The 13,453-nt window shown below is 48.7% G+C and overlaps 1 protein-coding gene across 1 annotated transcript in view; it reads right to left on the reverse strand.

Moving 5' to 3' along the window:
• Window positions 1–13,453, reverse strand: part of ASPM (assembly factor for spindle microtubules) — a 222,198-nt gene that overhangs the window by 25,642 nt on the left and 183,103 nt on the right. Inside the window, exons 19-20 of the mRNA XM_033916408.1 lie at window positions 8,711–8,903; window positions 5,518–5,672 (exon numbers count right to left, since the gene is read on the reverse strand). Coding sequence (XP_033772299.1) covers window positions 5,518–5,672; window positions 8,711–8,903 — 348 coding nt within the window. The remainder of the gene's footprint in view (window positions 1–5,517; window positions 5,673–8,710; window positions 8,904–13,453) is intronic.

The raw sequence follows: 13,453 nt of genomic DNA on the forward strand, positions 1-13,453 counted from the left end.
TCAGAGCGAAGGACCCGACCGACATCCAACTTGCGCAGCTGCCGTTGCTCAGAAGAGCCCTCCCGACCACCCAAGACCGGGAGAACCACCGAATGATTGACATGAAAAGGAGAAACAACCTTCGGCAGAAAGGAAGGAACAGGCCGCAAGACGACCCGCTCCCTAGACAACTCCAAGAAGGGAGCCCTACAAGAGAAAGCCTGCAGCTCAGAAATACGCCTAGCAGAAGTAATGGCCACCAAAAAGACCGCCTTCAAAGTAAGGTCCTTCAAAGAACAGTCGTCCAAGGGCTCGAAAGGCGGGCGCACCAAAACAGAGAGAACCAGATTAAGATCCCAAGAGGGAACCGAGGGCCGTAGGGGAGGCCTAAGCAACTTGGCCGCCCGCAGAAACCGAATCACATCAGGAAGAGCCGATAAACGCTGACCTGACACCAACCCTCGAAAGGCCGACAGGGCCGCAAGATGAACCCGGAGAGAAGACCAAGCCAGGCCTCTATCCAGGCCATCCTGCAAGAACTCTAGAATGTTAGGCAGAGAAGCGCGAAAAGAGGTCACTCCCCGCGCCCGACACCATTCCTCAAAGAGACGCCAAACCCGCACATAAGCCCGAGAGGTAGAAAGCCTCCGGGACCCCAACAGTGTAGCGATCACCTTGTCTGAATATCCCTTCTTGCTAAGGCGACCCCTTTCAAGAGCCACGCCGTAAGACAGAAGAGAGACGGGTCGAACATGGGAATGGGACCCTGCATCAGAAGGTCGTCCGAGAGAGGCAGAGGAAGAGGAACCGCCACCAGGTGCCTCACCAGATCCGCATACCACGGACGTCGAGGCCAATCCGGAGCCACCAGCACCACCAAACCCGGATGGTGAACAATGCGAAGAAGCACTCTGCCCACCAGCGGCCAAGGAGGGAACACATACAACAGCCCCTCCGTTGGCCACGGCTGGACCAGAGCATCCAGACCCTCGGCCAGCCCTTCCCTGCGACGACTGAAGAAGCGGGGCACTTTGGCGTTGCCACTCGTGGCCATCAGGTCCATCAGGGGCTGCCCCCAATCTTGCACTATCAACCGAAACGCTCCGGCGCCGAGAAACCACTCTCCTGGATCCAGGAAGTGACGACTGAGGAAGTCTGCCTGAACATTTTCTACCCCGGCTATATGAGAAGCCGAGAGGTCCAGAAGATGGGACTCCGCCCAAACCATGAGCCGAGCCGCCTCCTGCGCCACAGGAGTGCTCTTGGTGCCCCCCTGACGATTGACATAAGCCACCGCCGTGGCATTGTCCGACACGACTCTGACCGACTTGCCCAGCAAAAGGGAGTGGAAAGCTAACAGCGCCAGCCTGACCGCTCTGGTCTCCAACCCGTTGATCGACCAGGAGGCCTCCTCCGCGGACCAGGTGCCCCGAGCTGAGTGGCCCATAAACTGAGCCCCCCAACCGAGGAGACTCGCATCCGTAAGGAGCACCGTCCACTGCGGGAGATCCAGACCCACCCCCTGAACCAGGTGAGGGGTCCGGAGCCACCAGCGCAGACTGCAGCGCGCCAAGCCTCGCAGGGGAACCGGAACATCCAAATCTTGCCTCCGGGGAGACCACCTCCGGAGCAGAGCATACTGAAGAGGACGCATGTGGGCCCGCGCCGACCTCACCACGTCCAGGGACGCCGCCATTGACCCCAGGACTTGGAGGAAATCTCGCGCCCGAGGACCCCGGGACGCCAAAAGCAGGCGAATCTGAGATTGCAATTTGCTCACCCGGGCCTCTGGAAGGAAGACCTTCCCCAAGGAGATGTCGAACATAACCCCAAGGCACTCCAGACGCTGAGCCGGGACCAACCGACTCTTGGAAAGGTTGACCACCCAGCCCAGCGACCGGAGAAACTCCACCACCCGAGCCGTAACCCGGGAGCTCTCCTGCAACGACTTTGCCCGAATCAACCAGTCGTCCAGGTAGGGGTGAACCAGGATGCCCACCGACCGCAAGGCTGCCGCGACGACCACCATTACCGTGGTGAACGTCCGAGGAGCCGTGGCCAGACCAAAGGGAAGCGCACAGAACTGAAAGTGCCGCCCCAAGATCGCAAAGCGAAGGAAGTGCTGATGAGAGGCCCGAATTGGAACCTGCAAGTAGGCCTCCGTCAGATCGAGAGACGTAAGAAACTCCCCCGGCTGAACCGCCAGAATGACCGACCGCAGCGTTTCCATGCGGAAAGACGGAATCTTGAGAGCTCTGTTGACCCCTTTCAAATCCAGGATGGGCCGAAAGGTCCCCTCCTTTATGGCCACCACAAAGTAAATGGAGTACCTGCCGGTGCCCCACTCCGTAGGGGACACCGGCACCACTGCCTCGAGATCTAGCAAACGCTGAAGGGTCTGACGAAAAGCCTGCGTCTTCCATGGAGTCTGACATGGAGAAGCGAGGAAAAGGTCCGGCAGAGAGCGGGTAAACTCCAGAGCGTAACCGTCCCGCACCACCTCAAGGACCCACTGATCGGACGCGATCTCGGCCCATTTGGGGAAAAATTTGCGCAGCCGGGCCCCCACCGGAACCAAAGGGGGCGCCGGCAAGGAGTCATTGCGCAGGACGGGAAGCGGGGGAACCGGCGGAGGGATTCCCTGCCCCCCGACGGGCCCCCCGAAAGGGCTGCATGCGCTGGAAGAACCGACCCCGGGAAAAACCCTGAGCCGGGAAAGAAGCAGCCCCACGCCCCGGGCGATACTTGCGAAATTCCCGCAAACGCCCCCGGGCAGCCCCACACCTAGACGCAGGGCGGGCACGGTCCTCAGGCAGACGGGGCACCTTCGAGTCCGTCAGAGTCTGAATCAACTCATCTAATTCCTCTCCAAACAAAAAGACCCCCTAAAGGGAACTTTAGTAAACTTAGCTTTGGACGCAGAATCCGCCGCCCAAGCGTGCAGCCACAAAATACGCCGCGCGGCCATGCCATAGACTTAGCCGAAATCCGCACCAAGTCATAAAGAGCATCTGAGAGGAACGAGGCAGCCATCGCAATCTTCGCTACCTCCTGATCCACTAGAGACCAGTCATCAGACTCCCGATCCAGGACACGCTCAGCCCACCGAAACACGGCGCGAGCGACTAGCTCCCCACAAACAGCCGCCTGGACCCCAAAGGCAGAGACATCAAAATCATACTTAAGAAGAGTCTCTAACGCACGCGCCTCCAAGACCCTAAGAGCAGAACCGTCCATAACAGGCACGGTATGCCGCTTAGGAAGTGCCGAGACCACCGCGTTCCCCATTGGCGAAATTAAGGTAGCCCTACCTCCCTCCGGGACGGGATACCCAAGAGCCAAGGCGCACACCAAACGAAACTGCGCCCATAGGCCACTGCGCCAACACAAAATCCCGCAAATCCTGACGCACAGGAAAAGAGCGGGAACCAGGACAGACCCCCTGAAGCAGAGGGGCCCCCATACGCGGGGTCTCCGGCGGCGCCACTGCAAAAATGCAGCACCAAGGAGACCTGCTACACAGGTCTAAAAGCTCATCCCTCTGAATAAAAAAGCGCACCACGGACGCATCTGCTCTGGAAGACGGGAAACCCGCCGCCCCGCTGCCAACAGGCGTCCCCTCTAGAGGATCCTGGAAGCCCGCCAAAGCAGCCAGGTCCTCAACCAGGCCAACACGCTCCTCCGCCCACCAATTCGCAATCCAAGCCCCCCCGCGGGCGCTTGGATGAGGGAGGAGGAAGAGGGGACGCCAAACGAAAAGAGGGAGGCAAAGCCATAGGGGGCGCGGAGGGAAACCCCCCCCGAAACCCCCCAGGCGCACGTGGGACCCCCAAAAGTCCGCACAAAGAAAGAAAATAAATTGGGGGCAAAAAACCCCTGGGGGTCCCCAGGGACTCCCTGCCCCAGCAGGGGTCCATGCTGAAACCTGCCCCTGTGTTCGCCATACAGGGGGAAGGTCACCTGAGGTTGCAGACAAAATGGAGGGGCCAGACAAAGAAAATGGCGAAGTTCCCGCCAAAAAAGCTCCCTCCATGGCCTGTAGCGGCTGAGAAGACTGAACAGTCTCAGCCGCTAAGACAGGCAAGTCGGCATCAGCTGTCAAAAAATCAGCTGAGAGGGAATCCTTCGGGGAATCCCTCCGTGGGCGGTTGTGGAAGACCGGGCTTCCCCACTGCTCCAAGCCGACTCGCGAGGCACCATCGGCGGGGAGCTCTGGGCGCCTGCAGCCGCTGCCGACGGAGCTCCACCACCTCACCGACCCAAACCGCCGAGTTCAGGCCGGCCGCGAGTGCCTCGCGGCTGGACTCATTTGTGTCCTACTCCCCCGGAGAAGGGCACAATTGCTCCATACGCGACCTAGCTATAAAAAAGTGCTGGTTACATGAAAAAATACAGAAAATACAGTTTTCTTAAAGGGAAACAACCCTTCAGACCAGCACTACCTCAGGATTTTTTTTTTTTTTTACAGAACAGACTCCACAGGCTCTCGAAGCAATATGCCTTGCTTGACTTAGGGGGCAAGGCTTACTGCTGAGGCTCCTCTAAAAAAATGTGGGGAGGTGGAGGAAGTGGGGGGAGGGACCCCGCTCGTGACCCGCCGGGTTTGACACCCCCGAGGTCGGACGGACCCCCAAACAGGGCCCGACCAAGCTCCGTCCGGCCAAAAACAGGGACAATAAACCCCTAAACAAATTCCAACAGCCCTACCAAGAGAGATGGGTACAGATCACTCAACACCTGCTGGAGACTGAAAGAAGACTGAGGGAAATAGAGAAGGGAGGATAGTATATACTGTCCCAAAGTTTTGTTTTCAGTCTCCACCTGCTGGTCATGATTAGATATATACCCATTCGTAAAGTTAACCTCTACTGGTCTGGAGAGTGCTAAAGAAGCAGACAATATTCAATCAAATGTCTGCGATCTCCCACCGAAGGATCTTCCCACAGGGTAAATCCACAGCACTAGGACAAGACCCGCGTCAAAAAACAAAATTAAGTGACTAAAAATTGAAAAGAAAACACGAGCTGTAGAAACTAGGCTGCAGGAACTAGACTGGAATTCCAGGTAGAGTACAGGGATATAACTACTAGAGCAGGGGTCTCAAAGTCCCTCCTTGAGGTCCGCAATCCAGTCGGGTTTTCAGGATTTCCCCAATGAATATGCATGAGATCTATGTGCATGCACTGCTTTCAATGCATATTCATTGGGGAAATCCTGAAAATCTGACTGGATTGTGGCCCTCAAGGAGGGACTTTGAGATCCCTGTACTAGAGTGAGAAGCTACAATTTGATTGTGAGTCCTGCAGCTCAAGGCTGATCGTGGTTGATTACCCTACCGTTCAGCCTTCGGAGGAATTGTACAAGAACTTATCTTTTCCAGGAGTGAAGAGCAAGCAGATAGTCTCCCAAGTGCTCTACATGCCTATGGTGTTTTAGAATAGCAAGGATATAATTCTAAGTGTAACTTTATGAATGAGTCAAAATGATCTCATGCAAACTATTCTATTAAAGATACAATAGCCAAAACATAAAAAATACCTTTGATAGGTTCAGCAGAACTTGAATGGCATATCTTATAACTTCCATGCATGGGATACTGCGGTTACAGCTCCGTATCAATGTAAATATTGTTAAGATTGCACCACTCTGGGCCATATTTTCACAACAAACAGATGACAATCTGGTAGCAACCTCTGAAAAAATACAAATTAAAATAAATTTCCTAAAACAATTACCAGTGCAATATGATATATCACAAGTAAACCAGTTTTGCTCTTGAAAAGAAAAGCGAGGCACAAAACATTTTACTTTACTAAGGGTGAAGGGTAAAAAATATGCACAAGCATTAAGCACACTAACTTTGCACTATGGCCCTGATTCTCCAAAAGTGCGTCCCGATTTTAGGCAGCTGTAGGCGTCCTACAGCTGTTTAATCAGCCAATCGGGATGCACATTTTTAAAAAAAAATGCTCCCCAGGCAGGCCTGAAGGCGCCTCCGGGAGCCTAGGGAGATCCGCAAGACGCCTAAGCTCGCCTAAGGGCCTTAGGCGAACCTAGGTGGCACTACGCGTCTCCCTAGTAGAGGAAGAAACCTTAAAATGTAGGCCAGCAAAATGCTGGTCTACATTGTAAGTACAACTACTCTACAACTGAAATGGATCTGAACCTCTTCAATGTGAACAACAAACAAACAAACAACAAACAAACTGCAATTGAATAGAATTTTAAATAAGTTCTAGGAGGGAAAGACCTCAGAAGCCTGCGCCAACCAGAATATCAAATTCTGTTGTGGTTATACAGCAGGACAGGTTTGTAATCATAGGTCTCACACACCCCTCCACACCGGTTACCAACATAACATTTTCATCGTGTATTAAACACTTCTCACATTTAAACCGGTGAAAAAACAAAAAAGAAATGCACTTATCTGCAATAAGGATAAGAACCCGACGGGACCCGTTTCGCCACTTTGAGGGCTTCGTCGGGGGACTTTTTTTGAAAGTGTGTTCAGTTTAGACTAACACTTCATTTTTTGTGTTCAGTTTAGACTAACACTAACATTTTTTGAAGTGTTAGTCTAAACTGAACACACTTTCAAAAAAAGTCCCCCGACGAAGCCCTCAAAGTGGCGAAACGGGTCCCGTCGGGCTCTTATCCTTATTGCAGATAAGTGCATTTCTTTTTTGTTTTTTCACCGGTTTAAATGTGAGAAGTGTTTAATACACGATGAAAATGTTATGTTGGTAACCGGTGTGGAGGGGTGTGTGAGACCTATGATTACAAACCTGTCCTGCTGTATAACCACAACAGAATTTGATATTCTGGTTGGCGCAGGCTTCTGAGGTCTTTCCCTCCTAGAACTTATTTAAAATTCTATTCAACTACATTGTAAGTAGACACATCCGCTATACTTATCGCGGCAAGGGATCTCTCTGCCGCTATAAGTATAGCGGGCCGCAGCCTGTCCGATCGGATGCCCCCCCTCCGACACTACCGACCGCCCCCCCCCCCCCCCCGACACTACCGATCTCCCTCCCACCCCGACACTACCGATCGCTGGCAGGAGCATGCCCAAACCCTCCTGCCAGAAGATGCCCCCCCCCCGACAATATGGATCGCTAACAACCCCCAAACCTCCAAACTAACCTGTTCTTCAGGCCAGACGGTTCTTGCCCGTCCAGCTGGTAGGCCTGCCTCGTCGAAATGAGGCGGGCCCGCCCCTTCCCGGCCCATCCCGCCGAAGCCTAAGGCCTGATTGGCCCAGGCTCTAGAAGCCTGGACCAATCAGGCCTTAGGCATAGCGGGTCCGCCCATCCCCACTAAGTCTAAGGTCTGATTGGCCAATCAGGCCTTAGATTAAGTGGGGATGGGCGGACCCGCTATGCCTAAGGCCTGATTGGTCCAGGCTTCTAGAGCCTGGGCCAATCAGGCCTTAGGCTTCGGCGGGATGGGCCGGGAAAGAGCGGGTCCGCCTCATTTCGACGAGGCAGGCCTACCAGCTGGACGGGCAAAAACCGTCTGGCCTGAAGAACAGGTTAGTTTGGAGGTTTGGGGATTGTTAGCGCCGGGGGGGGGGGGGGGTGCGTCTTCGGGCAGGAGGGATTGGACACCCTTCTGCCAGCGATTGGTAGTGTCGGGGTGGGAGGGAGATCGGTAATGTCGGGGGGGGGGGCATCCGATCGGACAGGCCGTGGCCCGCTATACTTATAGCGGCAGAGAGATCCCTTGCCGCGATAAGTGTAGCGGGCCGTGTCTAATCTAACCCGATTCTCTAACCAGCGTCTGTAACATGGACGCCGGTTACAGAATCGGGGTTTTAGTGTAGGCCGATTCTGAATAGGACGCCTCTCCCGGGCGTCCTATACAGAATCAGGGCCTAGGTGTCTTGCGGGCCTCGCCTTCAATATAGGCGGCCTGCCTGGGGAGCATTTTTTTTAAAAAACGTGCATCCCAATTGGTTGATTAGACAGCTGTAGGACGCCTACAGCTGCCTAAAATCGGGACGCACTTTTGGAGAATCAGGGCCTATGTGTTTACATTTTGTTAGACGTGATAGGAAGTTGGCATCACATCATGGGATTTGATATATTGCCTTTCTATGGTTACAATTGAAGCAGTTTACATATTATATACAGGCACTTATTTTGTAGCTGGGGCAACGGATATTTTCTATAGAACTCCCTAATGCAACAATTCCTTTAGGAAGCTATTTTTATACCACCCTTATAAATAAGTCTGTATTTTCTTTTAACCTACCGACATTCTACTTTTAAAGTAAAAATGAATATTAGTTGAAAATTGTGATAGGAAAAAGTAGCCAAAGACATTTCATTGTACCTCCTTTATCTGTATGTAGCTTTCCAACTAAGCACTCCCATGTACTTTTGAAAATATAAAATTATGTATACTGTTGCAAACCCCATCCTAACTTTGCTCCTAATACTGTTAATGTGGGTGAAAATAAATGCCACTTGGAACTAGACACCTACTTTTGCTGCATATAGGTGAACAGTTTTCAAATAGTTTATTTTCACAGGCAGAATTAGTTGCACCCATCGGAATGGTTTTGAAAACTGACCTCATCTTATAGAAGTTAAACTCTTATGTCCCAACTTTTTTTTGACCAGGCAAAGGAGATACACCGAGTATAGGGTTCTTTCTCATCCGGTTTTAAAGTAAAAATATAAGGGAAACATCTACAAAATGAACAATTAAAACTAAATAAGCTTACCTAGGTGCTTTAAAGCAGCAAGAATGTAGGAAATATGTTTATATTTCAGTAGGTAATCAATTGCAATTGCAGTTCTGTTACACAGCTTGTTTTCCTCACTGTTGCTCTTGTTGGCTTGTTCTAGGCGTTGCTGTATAGCTCTCATTTTTGCTGTACTATTGCTTTTTCTCCAGTAATATCCCCTCCACAATGCCTAGAAAATTTAATTTGGGTTTAAAAATGTCGAGCACAGGTAGTAAAGTTTTTATATGTTTTATTTGCTCATGGTTAACGTAGCAGATTGTGATATTTAAAAATTGTACAAATGCCTTTCTCCTTTGCCAACTCTTCTGTTTCTATACACAGAGAATCTCAAAATGAAAAAAAAATAAAAATAAAATATTTAAACCTTATCTGTTAATTTCCTTTCCTTGATGCAGCTAGACCAGTCCAAAACCGGTAAATTATGTTCCCCAACCAGCAGATGGAGGTAGATTCAAGAAAAGGAAATTAGCATGCAAGATTAAATTTAACTTTCCTCATCATCCAGCTAGACCAGTTCAAACCAGTGGGATATACCAGAGCTCTAAACATCTGTGCAGGTGGAACACAAGGCTCCCTGCAGAATCACCCTGCCAAAGATGCTGACAACTCTAGTCCATACATCAAAATTATCCATTGTACGGCTCTCACAACATGATGGCGCCATAGCATAGGTCCTGGAACTAGATGACTTTTTAAGAGTGAATTCAACCAGCAAAGATTGATCAGATAACTTATCAAATATAGGATAAGCTTGAATTCTATAAAGTGAGTCAATTTTTCTAGGAGCTATTGGAATGGAAAGAGGAACCTCCCAGTTCTTGAAAAGAGCGTCCTTAAGGAGTTTGTGTAAAGGCAACTTTAAAAGCTCTTTAGGAGGTTCATCTAAGTCCAGAGCCTCTAGCAATTCTGCTCTACTGTCTATGGCAGATTCCAGTTTGACAGGCAAAATCTTTTCAAAGTTGCTTGATATATTTTGTAAAAGAAAGTCCTTCTGGTGGGAATCTACTCCTTGGTGGAGATGGGTCTAATGGTATACCATATGACTCAGGTGCAGATAATGTAAGTTCTAGCTCAGTGTCAGTAGAATGTGGAGAAAGATCTCTATCAATCTCTATTACATCTTGAGGCTCTTCATAAGTTGGTGAAGAGAGTCGAGGAGGACTACTTTGACATCGTTGGTACAAGTCTGATGAAGATGACGAGATGGAACAACATCGGGAGTGAGAAGATCTGGACTTACGCTGAGGTGAAGGAAAATCTTTGGACTGATGCCGAGGTGAAGGAAAATTGGTACTGTGCTTGCGTCGAGGTGTAGGAGAACCAGTACCGTGTGATGTTCGCCTGTTTTTAGAAGGAGTATCGGCATCAGGTATTGATGCAGAACTTGAATCAGTACCTTTGGGCTTTTGTGTTCCATGCTCAAACTGGGCTGGTACCGAGGGAGCCATGGCTAGCAGCGGTGCCGCATGCAGCCTAAAGATGTCTCTGAGCTCTTTCAGGAAGGTCTCCCTCAGCTGTTCTCGGAAGGTCTGCATCAGTACTGATGGCTCAACAGCTGGTACCATCGGTGCTGCAGGGAAGAGATGGGTGACCTCGATGAGGATGCACGCCCTGAAGGTGACAACCTGCACAGGAGATTGTTGGCATCGACGCTCGGCATGCATCGAGGGGCTCAATGTGGAAAATGCCTGCAATGCTGATGGGGTAGTGGAGGACTTCTTAGCCAGTCTACCCAATGTAGGAACGGCATCCGACATTAAGGGAAACGATGATGCCAGTACCGTCTTCAGTACTAATAGCATTGATGATTCTCCGGAGGCCATGGCCTGTCCAAACAGCTTCTCCTGTTGGAATGTGTCGAGCATTGAGGGAGCGTTTTTGAAGTGTAGAACAACAAAGAAATGTGTCCATCTGATGCTCCTGCCCCAGACACTGAATGCACCAGGTGTGCGGGTCAGTGACTGAAATTGGCCATTGGCATGTTGAACATTTTTTGAAACCACTAACAGGTTTTGACAAGGACGGAAAAATTTGGTTGGCGAGGTCAAAGAATTCAGTGGTTGACCGAGCGCGAAGGCCCAAAGGCCAGACTGAAGAAAAAAGTTAAAGAAAATGAATTTTTTTAATGAATAACTATTGTTTAAGTACAAAATAAAATAAAAATAGTAAGAATATGCTAAAGGCAAAAATGACCAACGATAAAATCTGAAGGGGAAGGTAACACGTTGAGAAAAAATGTAACACAACTTCTTCGCTCCGCAAAGAACAAAAAACTGAGGAACCATGAGCCAATATCTTGCAGGAAGGCTGGCGTGCATGCGTGATGTCTAGAAGTTTCAAAAGCTTAAAGTGACAGTGCAAAAGCTTAAAGTGACAGCGCAAAAGTGTACTGGACTCCGTGGATGACGTCACCCACATGTGAGAATATGCTGCCTGCTTGTCTAAGGATAAAGGTCTTTATCTGCTGTCCATTACTAAGTAATAAATCCAGAATAAAAGAGAAATTGTTACTATGGAACTAGGAAGGCAGCCTTCGAGATGAAGCCATGCCTGACTTTTTTTTTTTTTTTTTAAATATAGGTTCAACTACTTCACAGGAACCTGAGGATGCCTGGAATTGGAACCGTTGTAATGCGGACATAGCCCTGGGAATGTCTCTGGGAGGAACGAAGAGTACTGTGGGCGACTTAGGGCGGTCTGGGCTAGATTTTCTTCTGAAGGCATGGACTCAGGCTGGCTCCCCAGCCCAAGATTATTCAGAGGAGGCAAAGTTCGAAGCTCCCGGCCCCCTCCCCCAGTACGCTAAGGCACACAGTACACAATCGCTGCTTCGGCACCAATTCGGTGCAATCAATATCCATATTCAACAGTTAGGAGCTGGGAAGTCCACCCAAACAATTTTGTGTCAAATCGAGGCGTTTTTGAGGCAGAAATAGAAGTTAGAAAAAAAGATCGATTTTAAAATCCAAGATGGCCGCTGTTACAAATTCATGCCCAAAAACAGCAAAAATAAACAAAAGCCGAAAATAAAATATAGCAATTTAGGGACTGGGGAGGTGGGGGACCTGAACCCTACCCTCAAAAACTGTGAAAAACGATTTTAAAATAATTTTACAAGTCATCCCCGAAGTGCCCATAGGAAATAATGGAGGTTTACTCCCAGCATGCAGTGCTGGACGGTCAGCAGCTTTAAACAGCATTTGAATGGAGGAAAATGATTTTCTACCTCCAAGACAGCTCTAAATGGATCCAGACTTGAAATCTTTGTACTGTTAACAGGCCAAAGACCGACTATGACCTCCACCCCCAAGGATCCTCATCCATGCGTTTGGGGGCGGGAAAGGCAGCCTGCGTCTTGAAACCCATGTGGGTTTCACTCCAGATGCATATAGCCTGTGCTTGAAATCCATAACTAGGTCATCGGCAAGCAGACTCCCAGGGGAAGGGACTCAGAGTCTAGAAATGGTGGCATACTGCAGGCTGGATCCACAGATCCACCAGAGTTTCTCTGTGAAGCAGCAGTCTAGCACCACGGGACTGCATCCTTTCCTCCGACAGGGGACCATTGGGGCACTGAAGCCACCGAGAAACAAACTTTAATTGTAAAATAAGAAAAAGAAGCAGAGCAACTGCAAAAGACTTTCATATGAATTGCTTGCAAAAATTGTAACTGGATGTTTCTTAGCTCTCAGGTTAAGGGGGGGAGCATGTGCTCAGAAAAGTTGTGGATTTCTGCAACTCCCAGGTTGGGATTGAACATCTAGTGTATGGAATCTGAAAGGGATGTAACAGAAATAATTTTCTCAGCTTTATTATGCACTGCATAATCCCCCTCCCCACATATACACATACACAATATTGTAAAATTATTCTTCCACAATTGTGTGACTTCTATATGTAGTCCTGATCATGTAAGTTTGTTTTTCCCACTTTAAATAAAGCATACAGATCTCCTTCCAACCATTTTAAAGCATACAGATCTCTGTTCAACCATTTTAATTGTACGCTATTTTTATTCATGCTCCCATCCACAGCAATATGAAATGATGGCCACCATTCCATGGGGTACCTATTTGGGGAGGGCAGAGAGATGATTAGGTAGGGTTGGGGACTTCTGGTTCCAGAACAGGACCAAAGAGATCCTAAGCGTTTCAATTCAAACATGACAACAAAAGTTTAATGCACTTCTAATTTTACTATCATGTATATTAAAAAAAATGTTATACTTCATGCACTTTTTTTTTTACTAAGTGCTAGTACAAATTCTTTTGATTTGGATTTTAATAATACAACACATTAGCAAGAGCCTACTACATTAATGTACTGTTTTAGCACAGATGTAAAGTTAAGTGTACGCTAAAAATAGTGAACTTTTTAACTCAGGATTTAAGTGTTAAATTCCTCATACTAATCAACTACATATGTTGTAACAAATGAAAAGACCTGAGCTGGGAATCAAACCAAGATTCTGCTGTCAAAGGGGTATAGCTGGTTTTTTAACTGTAATAACAATGAAAATTAACTCCAAAGTTTGCTTCAAAGTTTCATATTCTGTACATTGTAGTTTCTAGATCCTTCCCCCAGTCTTGAAGATGAGGAAAGCCATAATCTACTAAACATTAGGATCCATAATCAAAGGGTTAGTTTGATTAAAATTAGTAGCACAAACCCTAAAACTTGAAATCCCTGTCTCATGCAATGTTTAAATTACACTTACAT

This window comes from Geotrypetes seraphini, chromosome 12 (assembly GCF_902459505.1).
Source record: "Geotrypetes seraphini chromosome 12, aGeoSer1.1, whole genome shotgun sequence".
Taxonomy (NCBI): domain Eukaryota; kingdom Metazoa; phylum Chordata; class Amphibia; order Gymnophiona; family Dermophiidae; genus Geotrypetes; species Geotrypetes seraphini.